General features: G+C 49.1%; 2 protein-coding genes and 1 long non-coding RNA gene across 6 annotated transcripts in view; 1 reads left to right on the top strand and 2 right to left on the bottom strand.

Moving 5' to 3' along the window:
• Window positions 1–17,663, top strand: part of LOC146965504 (uncharacterized) — a 518,674-nt gene that overhangs the window by 5,055 nt on the left and 495,956 nt on the right. The window lies entirely within an intron of this gene.
• On the bottom strand, window positions 1,875–3,096 carry LOC146965537 (trace amine-associated receptor 13c-like). The gene is made up of 2 exons (XM_085764795.1): window positions 2,924–3,096; window positions 1,875–2,691 (listed from the first exon to the last, which is right to left on the bottom strand). Exons 1-2 carry the CDS (start codon window positions 3,094–3,096, stop codon window positions 1,875–1,877), a joined length of 990 nt encoding a protein of 329 aa, XP_085620921.1.
• Window positions 12,540–16,247, bottom strand: LOC146965536 (trace amine-associated receptor 13c-like). 4 transcript variants are annotated; one of them, XM_085764915.1, is made up of 3 exons: window positions 16,234–16,247; window positions 13,604–13,777; window positions 12,540–13,356 (listed from the first exon to the last, which is right to left on the bottom strand). In XM_085764915.1, exons 2-3 carry the CDS (start codon window positions 13,774–13,776, stop codon window positions 12,540–12,542), a joined length of 990 nt encoding a protein of 329 aa, XP_085621041.1. In that variant the 5' UTR covers window position 13,777; window positions 16,234–16,247. The 4 variants fall into 4 exon arrangements, with proteins under 4 accessions (XP_085621041.1, XP_085621042.1, XP_085621039.1 ...); XM_085764916.1 differs by having other exon boundaries at window positions 12,540–13,352; window positions 13,690–13,777; XM_085764913.1 differs by lacking the exon at window positions 16,234–16,247 and having other exon boundaries at window positions 13,604–13,786.

Raw genomic sequence — 17,663 nt, 5'->3', positions numbered from 1 at the left:
TGGTGGAAAAAACATCTAATCAGTTTTTAGTGTTGTTATCTGAGGGTTCAAAAACCTGCAGACACTTGCTTTCACTTTCAAAAAGGGGTAGCCTAGTTTGTTGTTTGTTTTGTGTTTCAGTTGAAACTATTTAAAGCAGAAGTAAGCGGAATGTTTGTGTTAATATAAGTCTTAAATAGTTCTATCTTCCGACAGCAATCACTTACATAGAGTGTTTGGTCTGAAACACGGGTCTGTCAGTCACTCTGCTCTGCTGTAAGCCGAGGAGAAAACTTTCCTTGTATCCTACAACCTTTATCCAATGAGGAGAGAGAACGGCATAAAGGGCCGGTCCTCTCTGTGTGTGCAGCCAAGGGATGCGCGTGAATGTGGTGACGTGGGGACGAGGCCGGGGACTGCTAACTCCATCGGCTGACAAGAAGTTAGCCAAAACGACCGGATCGCTTACTTCTGCTTTAATCTTTCTCCACACAGCCTCTTGTAACGTCCTCCAACATAACTGAGACTCTTATTTTGAAGGTGAGTTCACATGGTGGGGATGGTGTTGGCAACAATTCCCTGTGCTCAAAAATAATTTCTTTGAGATTTAAGTACAATTCCAATACATTAGACACTGATGTCTTCTGAAGTTTTAGTTTCTGGTCACCACTTTAGAGCTCAGTTTAATAGAGCAGTGTATAGGGGCTCTGGAAAGAGTGGTCTGCACTTCATCATTTCAGGTTGGCAGCAGGTCAGGTAGAGAGTTCCAGACGTCCCTCTCCCAGGCAATGCTTTCCAGATTCTTCTGGGGAACCCGAGGCGTTCACTGTAGGAGCTTGCCGCTTTTGTCTGCTGACATACTAATGGTTAGCTACTTTAGCAGTTGGTAAGCCATAAATAAAGTAGTTCCAGCCAAATCATTGAATAAAATTGTACAGCGGTGCTTATGCGCAGTGAGACATGTGTAGCCGATGTCATATCTGGCCCTCTGCGTTGTGTTTCTCACGGCCTGCCCTAGGTGGGGTTCGATCCCCCGACCTCCCGCACCGGAGGCGACAATGCTAACCTCTTCGCCAAGAGGTTAACAACCACTTGGCGGGTTGGTTAGCACGTTTTTTATGGGTGGAGTGAGTGCACATCCGTTACACATGCTCCTCATAAAGCTGAGTGCAGAGTTGCATGAGTTGCAGAGAACTATTTAACTTATGTTGACAGCTGCTGTCACGTCAGTTAAATCTCTTCTCATGCTACAGCTGCTGTAGTGGATGTAGGACCTGTCGGGAGCGTCATAAATTGTATAACATGAGTAAGGTTAGGAGCGTTTATCATCTGTTGCCGCAGAAACACAAAAACTTTTTCTTGCAAAATTGTTTAATTTGTTTTTTCTTTGGTGCCCAACACCTACATCTTGGCCCAAATGCCCCAATCTTAAAAGGCCAAGTGCCCTTGTCCTAAAAAAGGTTCATTTGAGGCCTGCAGTATAAAATCTGTAATGGTAAAAAGAAATTGGCATGAAGCAGAAGCTGTGTCAAGACCTGTTTCAAATGACCCACATTTGCTTTGAAACAGATCTTGGTGCTCACAACTGTCAGGGCAGATCTTAAGACATAACAAAGCTGAATTTCAGCCTTAGCACTAGCCTGACTTTAAGATGCAACAATGTTCAGTCCCTGAAGTAACAGTGTCTAATGGTGTTTGTTATATTCACACACTGTGGAGTTTGCAGTTTGAGGGGGATATTGATGATCTGTTTGACTCTGTGAATGAACAACAGTGTAACAAATAATGTCAACTGGTGTTTTTGTTCACATGTACTTCATACTTTACACTTTCATTGTCTGTATTTCATGATTTCTCCATAGAGCAGGTGTTATCTCAGTCTCTCCACAGCCTCTCTACATTACATTGGCCTCACGGGAGCCAGGCTGCAGAATCTGCAGAGTCACAACCAGTCTGATAACTTTTCTAAACCAGGGATAGAACAAGGCGTAGATTATAGGGTTCAGACAGGAGTTAAAAGTGAAGAGATATAACGCACAAGCTGCAAAGTAAGTATTGATCAAGCTGTCTCCTGCAAGAGCAACACCATAATATGGACAGAAACACAATAGAAACACAACTACAAGAACACCAAGAGTCCTGGCTGCTTTCAGCTCAGATTTCTTTGTGGTTAGAGTCACTGAGCTCTGCAGTGTGACAGCTGTGATGTGAGAGCGCATGGCACGAGCCTGAGACACAGCCACTACAAACACTCTCATGTACAGAACTACGATGATGGTGATGGGGAAAATAAAGGTCACAACAAGGTCAAAAGCTGCTGCAGTATGACCAATTAGAAAATGACATTCACCATAACAGGAATAGTGTTTGTTTGTTTGAGTCAGATTATCTATTATAATAAGACTGTTGTAGAAAACAGAGCAGAGCCAACACAGACAAACACAGAGTTGAACTCTTCTCTCAGTGACTCTGGTGGTGTAATGCAGAGGGTCACAAATAGCTACATAACGGTCAATTGATATCAACACCATGTCTCCTATTGATGTGGAGGTAATGACGTAGGTCACCACATTATACAGAGAACACATCAGATCACCAAGAAACCAGCAGGCTGTGGTTAGGAAGATTTCAATTGGCATCAGCAGGAGGCCGACGAGAAGGTCTGAGACAGCCAGAGAGAGGAGGAGGATGTTAGTGGGTGTGTGGAGCTGCCTGGAGGGAGAAGAAAAGAATATCTGCAATCAAACAAGGCCTGATGAGTGACAACACATAAAAGCAACCACATCTGTTGTTGTGTTGTGGTAAAGGGTAAACTACTGAAACTAATACAAAATGTGCCACAAACTCAATAATCATCATCATCATCATTCTCCTTGTATGTCTACAGAACCTGTTCACATCTCAAAGTTAAAATAACATGGGGTCAGCTGAGAAGTTTTTCTGCCTGAAGTGGGAGATTGAAATGATGACCAGCAGGTTCAGAGCTACAGTCAGCACAGAGATGGAGGAGAGTGTGATGTGAAGGATCACAGCTTCAGGCCAAGGAGACGTGGGCTTTCTGCAGGAGATGTTGAGGAGAAGTGGAAAGCAGAGCTCTGCTCCGTCGTCAGCCTCCATCCTCAGAGAGCTGCAGCTCTGACAACTCTCTCAACAACACTGACTTATATGAAGTCGGACTCTCAGTGTGTCTCTCCACAAGAACGCCCCAGTAGAACTACAGTTGGTTATTCCTGTCAGTCACCATGTTGTTGACCTCATTTCATTTAAGATGGTGGATGAACCTGCATGTTATTTTGTCCCACACACAATAGGGAGTTTGTTTACATCCACACTACTACATTTTCTTGTGAAAACTCTCCTGCCAAGTTTTGACCTCCTGTCCAAACTACTGCAGAGTTTATGGGCCCAAAAACAGCATTTCTAACCCAACTATGTAACACTTAATTGCTAGTATGGAAATTAGGGCTGTTTTCGACTAAGGATTTTCATAGTCGAATCTGATTCGTCAGATTTTGCCGTAGTCGACTGATCGTCGAACCTTTTTTTTTTTTTTTTTTTTTTTTTAGATAGCAGCAAATTTGCGACTTTTTCCCGTTTCAAACAAAAGAGCTAAAACACCCAAAACAATGGTAGGTGTAAAACAAATACCTTTATTTATTTCCCACACTTTGGATGATTTTTAGTAGCCATTGTGAGCCAGGGTATGCGTTTATGTCACGTTGCCCTGGACAACGCTCCTTTTGCTCGGACTGTGAGTGGCAAATCAAACCCCTCAACGTGATGAAGGATAGCGGTGGTCGTGGACACAGAGAAACCGGGTAAAACATGTAGTATCAAAACAAACTGAGGTCAGAAGGACTCGACAATCCGTACATTACGTTACTCAATCCTGTAACACACACAGTGTGACCGCAGCACCGGCAGAGAGACAGACAGGCTGCAGAGGGACGAGATTACAGCTGTGACTCCCGACACTTATCGGTTCATTACAACTCGGAAGTCGGAAAAAAAACAAGTTCCTCTTCTGAAAAACTCTGACATGTCAAACTTTAGGATGTGTTAGGGACTAATTCATCTGTCTAACCATCAGAACTATTGACACTTGAAACGGTAAACACAGCTGATCCATCGAAAAAAAAATCACCGCTGGAGTTAATTTATTTTCCGTGATTGAAAGCAGGTTCTTGAATGTAACTCGGTCAAAGTCAGATGTATCCTCACAATGTTTTGCTGTTCTGTTAGGTCATGCATGATAAATGCTGACACAGTTAGACTGTCAGACTTCCTTGATTTTAAACTTTGGCGGCTCTGCCTCTCGTCTTTTTGCCACTCAGTGAGTGTTCTGCAGTGACTTCTGAGTACCGTGACTTTGACGGTCCTACTGCTAACCTCCGCTCATTTGAAAGAAAAAAAAAAACCTCCGCTCATTTGATTGTGCAACTGCAGTGGGTGGTTTATTAATACGTAGTAAGAAGCTAAGACTACCGTTTAAACGCACGTCATTTTGAACTCTTTATTAACAGAAAGTAGGCAGATTTTTTTTTATCAAAATAGGCTTTTTATAACAAAAAAAAGACATTCTATGTAACAATTTATGCTCAGCAGCCGTGGGCACCCCCATATAGTCAGAATGATACGGTCTTGGTTAGATTCGATTACGAGGTTCATAGTCGAATCAGACCTCTCCGAATCGAATCGTCGAATAGTCGACTTTTGGAGGTCAGCCCTAATGGAAATATTAATAATAATATATCTTTAAAGACTGGACCAGATTCAGAAGACTTCGGATCAGCAGGAGTGAAGGTAGGAGATGACGTGAGAGAATAGAGCACAGGACACCACTGAAAAGTTTGAGTGATGTTGTATAAACCAGTAGCTAACTTAATACTAAACAAATACAAAATATAATACCATTTGAACATGAAACATGATTTTAATACTGCACCAAAGTGTAGGTTAATTTATGACATATTCTGTTGAAACCATTTACAGTTCTGTCAGGTTTCCTACAGTATAATGCTGTTTGTTATATTCACACACTGGAGATAGTTGCACATGAACTGTTTGACTCCACTAACTGATGAAAAATCAGTTAGTGGAGCTGCAACATGTTCATGTTGAATGTTAATTGACAGAGGCCTATGATATTGTGGGGAGATAATATGTGAAAAGTGCAAAGTGCAGAGCAGCAAAACAAAGAATAAGTCCATATGTTATGTTTGTGTATGTTTATATGTGTATGTGTATGTCCTTGAGTGAGTTGAGTAGTCTGATGGTCTGTGGAAAGAAGCTGTTGCTGATTGTCTGTGTAGCCCTGTACAAAAATCATATAAGTTACAGAGCATAAAAAGTAATTAACAGTATAATATTCTTTATTAAAAAAGTTCATAAATAAATAGAGTTCATAATAGTTAAAAACTGTTAAAATGTGTGCTGGTTAAAAGCATAAATATAATATGTACAGTTTAATAAATAAGACTATTTGCAGTTAAAAGATAGATTCATATAACGGTCTTTAAGTTCATTAAATCTGTAAAATAACTGTGATCCGAGATAAAAAGAGAGAGGAAGAAGCCGTGTTTATATGTGTAACCTAACCTGTTACCTGTCACCTGTCAATCAATTTCATTCCTGTTTTACCTTTGGTTGTGTTAGAACTCACGAGCCAATCAGAGTATAGTCACCGTGTAAGGGGCGGGACTAGTGCCGCAGGTTAGTGTGGGAAGTAGTGAGCACGCATGAGGAAAGAACCAGAAGCTATCGACCAGAGAGCTAAAGAGAGGAGGCATCGTGTTGTGTGGGAAGCATTAAGTTTTATCGTGGAGGTCGACTACTCGTGGTCCTGATATAAATTTCTGTGTGACCTGCAAGAGGTGAATATAATGTGTATGCCTGTATTTGTGCTATATCTAACTGTTATAGTGAACCGAGACTGAATGTGTAACGAGGTTAGCGACGTGCTAGCTAGCGGTAGCATTTGGTGCTAATGCCTGCATATCGTAGCTTTTGCATTGTTGATATTTCTGAAGCTAAAGCTAAGCTAATGCTAATTCGCCATGAGATAGTGTTTGATATTGTGGCTCAATTCGGATAATATGCTTTAAGGAGACGGACGTTGGAGAGAGAGACGGGTTTCCAGCCGATGGCCCTGCTGTGTGTTCTTCTGCCCTGTCCTGCGTTCGGCTGTGTCGTGCCGAGTCCTGCTGCTGTGTGTTTTCTTCCTTCGCTACGCCATTGCCCGCGAGAGTGTGTTTGGATCATCTTTGCCACCGCCATTGCCATTATCATCGTGAGACTTTCATCCCCCATTCCCCTTCTACCCCTACTAACTAAAACAAAAGTTACGGAGGTAACTACGGTTCTATGAATCCCGGATGACCGCCAGAGGCGGTGCTTCAAGCACTGGATATTTCCGTCTTGCGCATGCACGGTCGAGTACCTATACCAACAAAGTCACCTGTGACCCTCACGTGACCCGAGGTGATAAGTTCCGGTGTCACCTGAGGATCGATTCCGCTGAAATCTTCTCGCGAACACACCAAGATTCTGAGTGACCAGGTGCTCTGGCGGTCATCCGGGATTCATAGAACCGTAGTTACCTCCGTAACTTTCGTTCTATGTCATCCCTCCTGACCGCCAGAGGCGGTGCTTCAAGCACTGGATGACCCATACCAACAGAGTCACGAGGAACGCCCCAACTCACCTCAGGAGCCTGGCGCAGATGATGCGGACTGCAAAACCGCCCCCAAAGGAGAGGGGGCCGCCACGTTGACCCGATAGAACCGGGCAAAGGTGCTGGGGGCCGACCAGGAAGCCGCAGCACAGATCTCACCCAGGGGCACCCCTCGCAGGGCGGCCCATGATGCTGCCACACCCCTCATGGAGTGGCCCCGCAGCCCCACCGGCGGCTGGCGTGCACTAGACCTGTAACTGTGATCAATGGTGTCAACGATCCAGTGGGACAGTCGCTGCTTCGACAGGGCCCCGCCCCTCCTCGGACCGCCATGACACACAAACAGCTGCTCGCCCTGTCTCAGACTGGCGGTGGCGTCGATGTAGGCCTGCAGAGCTCGCACCGGGCACAGAAGCGGAGACCCTCCCTCCGCCGCGTCAAAGCGCATCAAGTGAATGGGCTGGTTCACGTAGGTGGCTGTCAGCACTTTGGGGAGGAACGCCGGGTTCGGCCACAACGTCACTCCTGAACCATCTGGAGTCCACCTCAGGCAACTCTCACTCACTGACAAAGCGTGCAGTTCCCCCACACGCTTCGCAGAGACCACTGCAAGGAGAAAAGCCACCTTCATCGACAGCCACTTGAGGTCCACCTGGGCCAGGGGCTCAAAGGGAGACCGACACAAAGCCTCTAACACCAGGGGCAAATCCCACAACGGGGCCCTCCTAACCGAGGGCGGTCGCATCCTCAGGGCCCCCCTGAGGAACCTCGAGACCAACCTGTGGGACCCCACTGTGCCACCATCCACCTGAATGTGTCTGCTCGAAATAGCTGCCACGAACACCTTCAGGGTGGAGGGGGAGCGTCCCCTGTCAAACAGAAATTGTAAAAACTCCAAAATAACCGTCACTGAACAGCACAGCGGATCCACCTGCCTGTCCGCGCACCACCTGGAGAACATCTGCCACCGGCACTCATACTGGACTCTAGTGGACAGAGCTCTGGCGTTCAGAATCGTCCTCCGAACAGAGTCACTGCATCCTAGCAGGTGTGGGTCGGGCCCTGCAGAGGCCACACCCACAGGTTCAGACGGGCCAGTTCTCGGTGCCAGATCTGACCCCCCAGCTGAGACAGGAGATCCTTCTTGTCGGGGAGGCGCCATGGCGAGCTGCAGCAGAGCCTGCGCAGCAGTGGAAACCAAGTCCTCCCCGGCCAGCAGGGGGCCACCAGCAGCAGCCGGTGACCCTGCCGAAGGACCCTCAACAATGTTGGCCAAATCAGCGGAAGCGGGGGGAAGGCATACAGCAGACTCCTCGGCCAATCGTGAGCCAGGGCGTCCTGTCCGAGAGGGCTGGACCCCTCCGTCCAGGAGAACCATTGGAGACAGTGAGTCGACTCCTCGGAGGCAAAGAGGTCCACCTCTGCCTGACCGAAGTGCCTCCACACCTCGTTCACCACCTCTGGATGAAGCCGCCACTCGCCCGGCGGGGGCTTGTGGCGGGAAAGGAAGTCTGCCACGGGGTTCTGTTCCCCCGGCAGGTACATGGCTCTCAGCCCAGCCAGGCGGGAAGCCGCCCATGTCAACAGCTCCGTTGCCTCCTGCAGCAACCGTGCCGACCTGGTTCCCCCCTGGTGATTCACCTGTGTCACTGCCGACGTGTTGTCCGAACGAACCAAAACATGTCTCCCCCTCAGGGAGGACCCAAAATGCTCCAGGGCCATCCTTATGGCCCGCAGTTCCAACACATTGATGTGGAGGGCGCTGTCCCGGGGAGACCACTGCCCCTGTGCGGTTCTCCTCTGCCAGACCGCCCCCCAGCCTCTGGGACAAGCATCGACCGTCACGACCTCCCTGCGGGACGGACGGGATGGATCCCAACGGCACCCCTACAGACAAGAAAGTCGCTTGGGTCCATGGCGCCAGGGCTCGGACACAAGCCCCCGACACCCTGACTTTCCTTAGCCTGTGGCGCCTGGCGTCGAGGTGTAAGGTGTTCATCCACCTCTGAAGGGGGCGCAGCTTCAGCAGGCCCAGCGGGACTACTGCCGCGGCTGATGTCAGTTTGCCCACCAGCTGCAACACCTGAAGGTAAGTGACCACCCTGCCCTTCCTGAAAGATAGGAGAGAGTTCAAAATGCTGCTTACCCTTTGGGAGGATAGACGGGCTCTCATGCTGATGGTGTTGAGCTCCATCCCGAGGTAGACGACAGACTGTGAGGGCTCCAGCCGGCTCTTCTTCACGTTTACCCGCAGCCCCAGACGGGCCATGTGGTCCAGCAGCTGGTCTGTCCACCGTACCGCCTGTTGCCGAGATGGTGCGCACAGCAGCCAGTCATCTAAGTACGGTAGTATTTTCAGCCCCTCCGCCTGGAGCGGTGCGAGGGCTGCAGCAACACACCTGGAGAAGACCCTCGGGGAGAGGGACAGTCCGAAGGGCAGCACTCGAAACTGATAGTGCTGCCCTTGGAAGGCGAACCTCAGGAACTGTTGGTGCTGAGGTGCGATGGGCACGTGGAAGTACGCGTCCCTGAGGTCCACCAGCGTACACCACTCCCCGAGGGCCATCACCCTGACCACCTCTGCCGCGGTGACCATGCGGAAAGGTAGGACCTTGAGATACCTGTTGAGCAGCCGAAGGTCGAGGATCGGCCGAAACCCCCCATCCTTCTTGGGCACCAGGAAATAGTTGGAATAAAAGCCCCCCGGCTGTTGATCTGGATCCACCCGTACGATTGCGCCCTTGGCCGGGTCCCGGATGATGGTCCAGCGGACCCGGCCGTTGGTTGGAGGCCGGCGGCCGAACTGCAACTTGTACCCCTGGGTAAGGGTGGCGATTACCCAGGGGTCCGGCGTGCACGCAGCCCAGTAATTGAGCTGCCGCCGGGAGAAGCAGCCGACCGCCGGCCCTGGGGAGTCAACGTTTGTTGCGGCCCCCACCCCTAGGAGGACGGGGGCCGGACCTGAAGCCCCTGTGTGGTCCCGGGGGCGGGCCCTCAGGGACACGAAAGGCCCGAAATGGCTGCCGCGGGTCTGGCTGGCGGTTGCCCGAGCTCGCTGAAGGACGAGGGCGATGGTGGTGGGCTGGCGTAGCTGGTCTCGGCCTGCCTGAGGCTGCTGCGCTCCGATGCAGCCCCGCCAGCTGCTGCCGGGTCTGCCCTGCCTGTGCCGTCCGCTCCAGGGCCTCCATGGCCGCCGGCCCAAACAGCTCCCCCGGCTCCACAGGCACTGACCGGAGAACCCTCCTACACGTGTCCGTTAGTGGGGACTGTGCCAGCCACACCTGGCGACGGGCCTGGACTAAGGTGGACATCATTCGCCCGAGCTCTCTGGTCATTAGGGCGAAGGCCTGTAGCGACGCATCGCTAAAGTTTGACACGAGGGCGTCGGGAGTCCCCTGTTGGAGGGACGTGGCGAGCGCCAGCATAATGTGCGAAAGGGAATTCCCGATACGACCCATCCGCGCTCCGGCCTCGTAGGCTTTGACCAGCAGGTCGTCCGTGACCCGACACTGGGGCCGCGGACACCTGGCGTCCTGGCGGAGCGTCTCTTCCGGAGCCACAATGAGGGACGCGATGGCTGGCTCCACCGCCGGCATTCGCCCCAGCCCATACTTAGCTGCATCCTGCATGGCCGCGAGTGCTCGGGCGTCCGAGGTGGAGTGGGAGAGTGCCTTTGAGTCCCTCCAGCAGGCATGCAGCTCCTTGACGTAGTCCGCAGATGGGGGGACCGCAAACGTGGACGGAGCCTGCTGTCGTCTGAAGAATGCACTAGCGACAGCTGGGCTCTCCTGCGGCACGTCCAGTTGGAGGCGTGCCAGGGCCCCTTTAACAATGGCCCCCATGGAGGTATCCTCCGTCTCCCGAGATGAGTCCCGAGAGGAGACCAGCGAACCCGGCTCTGATGCTGGGGACGGCGCATCCTCGTACGGATCTCCAAACAGGTTCGCCGATGCCGCGATGGAGATCGCGTCTTCCTCCGCAAACCCCTGCTCCACCGGCGGCTCCAGTGCACGGGCCGGCTGGAGCGCCATCAGCATCTCCTTGACCTGATGCAGCTCCGCTGACAGGTGCTGCACCTGGGCTGCGAGCCTGCCCCCCGTGGCCCTCTTCTTTGCCGGCCTCTTCCCGCCATCGGCTGCTGGGCGCTTAACCCCGCCGGGCTGCGCGGCCGGGAGCGCATCCCGCTCCAGCGAATCCTCACCTGGCTGCCGCTCCACCTCCTTCAGCCTGGCCACACGCAGCGCCCACGGCATGCATCTGCAGTTCATGCAGGGATCCTCCGATAGGGCCTCCTTCAAATGGTCCACGCCAAGACAGGGGGGGCAGCGGTCATGGCCGTCCTCCAATTCCAGAGGAGCCATGCAATCCGCACACACATGCGCCATCTCGGCGCTACAGGGGCGACCCTACCGGGAGAGGGTGCGGACACGCAGCCTTCACCGGGAGCCTCCGCCGCTAGCCTGAGCGGAAACGCTGCTGCTAGCCCCAACAACCAATAACGGACACGGCGTGAGCGGGATCACTGCGGCCGGTCTAACTCAAAACAACAGTAAAAACTGCAACAACGATAACGGCTAAACAAGCAAAACCACGGCAAACGGGCGAGAGCGTAAACGCCGCTACCCGTGTTAACCGGGACGGCGAAAAAAAAAAAAGAGGGGAAAAAAGATAACTGAAAGTGACAGCTAATACGGAGCTGCGATGCTAACGCCGTAAGCGGCCCCAACCAAAATCTACAGCTCCGCTGCGTAATTCAGAATTAAATTCCTTCTACCTTGTCTCTTCAGAGCACCAACGACATCAACACAGTCCCAGCCTCTGGAGGGCGAACGACCAGTCCGCAGCTCCGACCTACCAGGACGCGAGGCTACCGGGGACGAGGAAAAAAGAAGCGGTGCTCCACAGACTACGACCTCACGTGCAAGCGAGAAGATGAAAAGGAATCGATCCTCAGGTGACACCGGAACTTATCACCTCGGGTCACGTGAGGGTCACAGGTGACTTTGTTGGTATAGGTACTCGACCGTGCATGCGCAAGACGGAAATATCCAGTGCTTGAAGCACCGCCTCTGGCGGTCAGGAGGGATGACATAGAACCCTGGATTCGTGAGTACTAACATACACGTGCACGTGCTTTTATTTTGTGCTCAGCTCTGAGTGAAGCGGCCATTACAGTTTTTAGGCCCCACCGCACACAAGCTTCAATAAACAGGCCTGCAACACATTTAAAGTCATTTAAAGTGTGTTTCATATGAATGTGTGTGGGCCCACAGGTACAATTTTGAGTTTTGTGTTGTTGTGAATGAAAGAGTACTGTTTGAAGGTAACTTAAAGATTCTGAAAAAGGGATTAATATTATTTATTTTTAAGTATAAAAACAAAAGGTATTCTTTTGAAAAGTAAAGTGTTTTGCTTGTAACAAAGGTATTAACGAGGTACATAAGGTATTTTATTTTGAAAGTATCTAACAAAAAGGGTTTTATTTTAAGTTAAAGGAAAGTGTGAAACCAAAAGAAAGAAACTGAAGTCTATTTGAAAAATCTCTTTATTCATACTGTGAATAATTCTGTGCTTTTTTATTTTATATATTTTTCCTAGAATACATTTGAATCTTATTTTATTTTGTGTCCATAAATACCTGTGAAGGGAATATTTTTGCATTTAAAGTACAGTTGTGGTGGTCATTATTATTAAAGTAGTAAATATTAAAGGTACACATTCTCAAAGTAACATAAAAAAAAGTTGTATTGTCCTACAACGAGCCCAGGCCCAGTCTCATCGTATTAACCACTCTAGCTTTATTATTAACTACATGGGACCTGGGTTACATCTGTATTTCATGATTTGTCCACAGAGCAGGTGTCATCTCAGTATCTCTACAGCCTCTCTACAGTACATTGGCCCCACAGGAGCCAGGCTGCAGAATCTGCAGAGTCACAACCAGTCTGATAACTTTTCTAAACCAGGGGTAGAACAAGGTGTAAATTATAGGGTTTAGACAAGAGTTAAAATAGAAGAGATACAATACAAAATATGAAGTTGAGATATTGACTAAGTTGTCTCTTCCAAGAGCAACACCATAATATGGACAGTAGCACATTAGAAACACAACTACAAGAACACCAAGAGTCCTGGCTGCTTTCAGCTCAGATTTCTTTTTGGTTTGAGTCACTGAGCTCTGCAGTGTGACAGCTGTAATGTGAGAGCGCATGGCACGAGCCTGAGACACAGCCACTACACACACTCTCATGTACAGAACTACGATGATGGTGATGGGGAGAATAAAGGTCACAACAAGGTCAACAGTTCCTGCTGTAATGTCAATGATAAGCACACATTCTCCATAACATGAACTGTGTCTTTCTGCATGAGTCAGGTTGTCCATTAAGATAAGACTGCTGTAAAACGCAGAGCAGAGCCAACACAGACAAACACAGAGTTTAACTCTTCTCACAGTGACTTTGGTGGTGTAATGCAGAGGGGCACAAATAGCTACATAGCGGTCAATTGATATCAACACCATGTCTCCTACTGAGGTAGAGATGATGATGTAGGCCACCACATTATACAGAGAACACATCAGATCACCAAGAAACCAGCAGGCTGTGGCTAGGAAGAGTTCAACTGGCATCAGCAGGAGGCCAACGAGAAGGTCTGAGACAGCCAGAGAGAGGAGGAGGATGTTACTGGGTGTGTGGAGCTGACTGGAGAGAGAAGAGAAAAATATTTGCAGTCAAACAAGGCCACATTGAGTAACAACACAATCTATTTCAACAAACCCTGCTGATAATCCACAAATATAGTTACTATATCACAGAACTGTCAGCAATGCAAAAATATAAGTCTAGTGCCCAGATGCAACAAGCCAAAGACCATTCTGCTTGTAAAACGACAGAGGCTGTTCACTTCAGGTATTATAAAATTGTAGGTTCAACTGAGAGGTTTTTGTGCCTGAAATGGGCGATTGAGACGATGACGAGCAGGTTCAGAGCTACAGTGAGCACAGAGATGGAGGAAATTGCAATTTGAAGGATCACAGCTTCAGGCCAAGGATATGTGGGCTTCCTGCAGGAGGTGTTGAGGAGAAGTGGAAAGCAGAGCTCTGCTCCATCATCAGCCTCCATCCTCAGAGAGCTGCAGCTCTGACAACTCTCTCAACTTATATGACTTATATGAAGAAAGACTCTCAGTGTGTCTCTCAACAAGAATTTCCCAATGGTACTGTTCTTTTGTCCCACAGAGAGAGTTTGTCTACATCTACTACTACCTTTTCTTTTGAAAACACATCTTTTCTGCCAAGTTTTAGTGTCCACACAACTACACACTTAAGGGCTCAGAAATAGAGGGATATCCCTTTGGTTGAATGGTCAGCGTGCATGACTCTTACACGGGATACTAGGGTTCAAACCAAGGGGGGAGTTGTGAATACCACTTCCGCGTTCAAAAAGCTGCAGTGCCCCGGCAACCTCTGGGGGCCGGTGTCTGAAGTGAGCAACTCTCCATTGACCCCCATGTTAAAATAGCCGACTTTGCAGCTTAAATAAACATATTTACAGCCTGGTACATTTTTTTTTTTAGATTCTACCGATAGCTTCCACCTCCGTGAACACTGTTGTTGGGACCTCAACCCACATGTTTCAAACAAAGGACCATAAAAACCAGCTGAGGACAAAGGATGCGCGCCAGCAGCGAACATCCGTTAAATCACATCCAGGTGTGATTCCACCCAGACGTTCAAACACTGGTCTCCCATTGGTCAGCACCTGGGGGAAGCCCCAGGTGTCCCCGTGACGTCAGCAAAGGTTAAGTGCCACGGCGACGCGCAGCTCCTTGCTTTTTCCCAGGTAACGAAGTGCTGCAAGGAGCTCCGGCTTCACGCAACCAGTTACTAAAGGGGGCGCACCAAACGTTTGGACTCAAGACCTAGGCCGCAGTTCTGAGCTTGCTGGACAAGTAAACTGCCTCAAGTTTCATCTGAAACACCTGGATCCTGTGGAGACCGCCGCGCAACCGCCGCTCTCTCCCTTCATCAGAGTTAACTCAGCTGGCCCTCCTTTCTGCCACCCTTCCAGAGGACGACCAGTTTTATCCCGCTGTGGGACGCTACAGCAGCCCCAGGCCATCAGGTCGACGGACCTCATCAGCGCTGGGAAGCACGCTTCATAAGAGAGCTTTTGTCTGGGCAGCGACTAGAATTTAGCGTGATTTTGTTAGGACCTCCGCGTCCGGTTATGTTGATTGTGCTGATTTTGCTGTATGTTTACTAGTTGTATTAACTAGAGTGGCCGATCGATGTTTACTAGTTACGTTAACTAGGTCGTTAGTCACGTGCTGAACGCAATTCTCCGTATCTGCATCAGAAGACCAGTGAAGATATATGCGCGTCTGCTCTTTTATTCTCACTGTGGTATTGGACACAGATTGGGTTCAGCCCTGACTAGTATAACCGATCGTCCCTTTTAGCCGCCGTTCTCCCTCTTCTCTCTCTCCTTTTTCCTCTCTACTAACTCACACACACGTGCGCAGCCGCGCACACACACACACACATATACCTGCCTATATAACACAACGGGCCGCCATAAGGGACTCCGCCCCAAACACGAGCGTTCCGACACGAGAGTTCGTACCAGAGTGATCAGTGTGAGCGGCGTGACTGTGACCATTGTGTGTGGACCTGAGGAACACTCTATTGTGACGCTAAAGCTGGTTATCAGGGTCTGTGCTCGACTTTACGCCTTCATATTTAATTGATTATTCTACTCTATAAGAGATTTCTATAATCGAGACTGATTGTTTGGTCATTGATCCCTGATTTCAGGATGGTGCCCCGCAGTTGTTATTAATTAATTTAATTTAATTTAATTAATAATACAACTTTTCTTTTTACTAGTAATTATTAGTCAATAAGTGGTTTTACTACTGTTTTCGACCGCTAATCCTAAACGTATTAGTTTCTCTATTAAAGCAGAAGTGAGTGATGTATTTGTGTTAATATAAGTCTTAAATAGTTATATCTTCCGACAGCAATCACTCACATAGAGTGTTTGGACCGAAACACGGGTCTCTCAGTCCCTCTGCTCTGCTCTGAGCCGAAGAGAAAACATTTATCGTATCCTACAGTTTTTATCCAATGAGGAGAGAGAACGGCATGCAGGGCTGTGTGTGCAGCCAAGGAACGCCGTGAATGTGGTGACGTAGCGACGAGGACTGTTATGGTGCGTTCAAGGAAACTCGTATTTTTCCGACCGTGAAGTGGTACCAGTTCGATCTGGTACGAGTTCACCGGTCGGAAGTTACGAGTGGCCGTTATAGTGACTTTCACCGGTAAAACAGGTCGGAAAAACACGAGTGGGTTGCCTGGAACGCTACAAAGTCGTAAGTTGTGACTTGAAGCTGTAATTTACGATTTCAAAAGCCTGCCTGGAACGCAGCATTAGCGAAAACGACCGGATCACTCACTTCTGCTTTAATGCTTAATAATTATTGTCAATCACCAAACTCCTATGCAAATCCACAACACTGTGTGAGAGGGGGGGGGGGGGGGGGTTAGTATTGTTTAGGCTTCAAATTCGTAGGTTCACAGACAGTTACTGGCCGTTAACTGGTTGCTTCGAGTTGAGTGGGTGGGTTCTTAGCTGGCTAACCGCCGCACCTCTCCAAATATGGAAAGTAGACTCCACCTAAAATCCAAGATGGCGCAGTTCAAATCCCTGTAGTAGGGTCACAAAACAGACTCCCCCAAACCAATGGGTGAGGTCACGGGTGCTATGTCCATTCTTTTTACAGGCTATGGTTCAAACCCAGCCCAGGCCCTCCTTCGTCCTGCCACATTCTGGCATTGTTGGCAGAATCCATGTAGCACCAGTGGTGGGTCCATGGATTCCTGATGGGTGGCAGCCTGGCAAGGCAATTTTATTTGTATAGCTTGTTTTTACACTACACACTATTTTACTCAAAGGGCTTTACATGGCATCATAACAACATCCTCTGCCCTTAAGCCAGGAACACACCGACACGACGCTTCCCGACGCGTCCCGACGCCGACGGCTTTGGCCGACGAGTCTGTCGCCTCTCGTCGGGAGAAAGGAAAAAGTGAAACACACCGCCCCGACTGCCGACCAGAGCGACTGAGTGGCGAGGACTCCCCCATAGAAATACAGACCAATACAGACCAGGGGCAGCCCTGCTCACTTTTCATTCAAACAAACTAATGCCACTGCCACAGTTAATTTCATCAATGAGAGCAACATTAATCTCCCCAAAACAATGTAACCAGCCACGTTTTAACAGCGCTAAAGCCGAAATTAAAACAGTTTTTAGCAGCTTACTGCTGTGGCTCGGTTGCCGCGAATTGGCGATAGCCGATGCTAATTTCTGTTAGCCCGTCTATGGTGTTTTACATTACACGTTAGCATTAAGCTAGCGGGCTTTATATGCTTAGTTGTGAGCTGGGTGTGCTTTGAACGTTGTTTCAAACTATGTGGGTTTGATTGAACATCTTTGATGTTTAAATATATATATATATTGCCGCTTAATATATTGCTTTACTCCTCTTTTTATTTTACATACCATTTACATACCATTTTTACTGTAGCACACCGTTTGTTTACTGTGGTCACTTCCGTCCCTCCCACACACTGCGCTGATTCGCTTAGGACACCGCCAATCAGAATCGCCATAGCTAGCACACAGCCAATCAGAGTACCCGACGAGTCTACTCTCCCGACGGCCGACGAGTCCCGACTGAGCATGTTCAATCGGCCCCGACGCCGACGAGTCCCGACTGAGCATGTTCAATCGGCCCCGACGCCGTCCGACGAGGCCAGACGCCCGACGGTCGGCTCGGTGTGTCCCTGGCTTTAGACCCTCACATCGACTGAGGAAAAACTCCATAGAAAAACCTTTTAACAGGGAAAAACTGGAAAAACCTCAGGGTGAGCATCAGAGGAGGGATCCCTCACCCAGGACGGGCAGACGTGCAACAGATGTTGTTACAGACAAGAAATATATT

This window comes from Trachurus japonicus, chromosome 21 (genome assembly GCF_045865225.1).
Source record: "Trachurus japonicus isolate A0001 chromosome 21, Traja_1.0".
NCBI classification, from domain to species: domain Eukaryota; kingdom Metazoa; phylum Chordata; class Actinopteri; order Carangiformes; family Carangidae; genus Trachurus; species Trachurus japonicus.
The sequence above is the reverse complement of the archived record's forward strand: the minus strand, read 5'-3'. Positions and strand labels throughout refer to the sequence as shown.

What these genes read in the sequence shown, in the direction of transcription:
- LOC146965536 (XM_085764915.1), bottom strand. Translation starts at nt 13,776, where the DNA reads ATGGAGGCTGATGATGGAGCAGAGCTCTGCTTTCCACTTCTCCTCAAC. An exon ending in GTCTCAATCGCCCATTTCAG is followed by an intron (nt 13,357 to 13,603) that starts GCACAAAAACCT and finishes TTCTCTCTCCAG; the next exon opens with TCAGCTCCACACACCCAGTA.
- LOC146965537 (XM_085764795.1), bottom strand. Translation starts at nt 3,096, where the DNA reads ATGGAGGCTGACGACGGAGCAGAGCTCTGCTTTCCACTTCTCCTCAAC. An exon ending in ATTTCAATCTCCCACTTCAG is followed by an intron (nt 2,692 to 2,923) that starts GCAGAAAAACTT and finishes TTCTCCCTCCAG; the next exon opens with GCAGCTCCACACACCCACTA.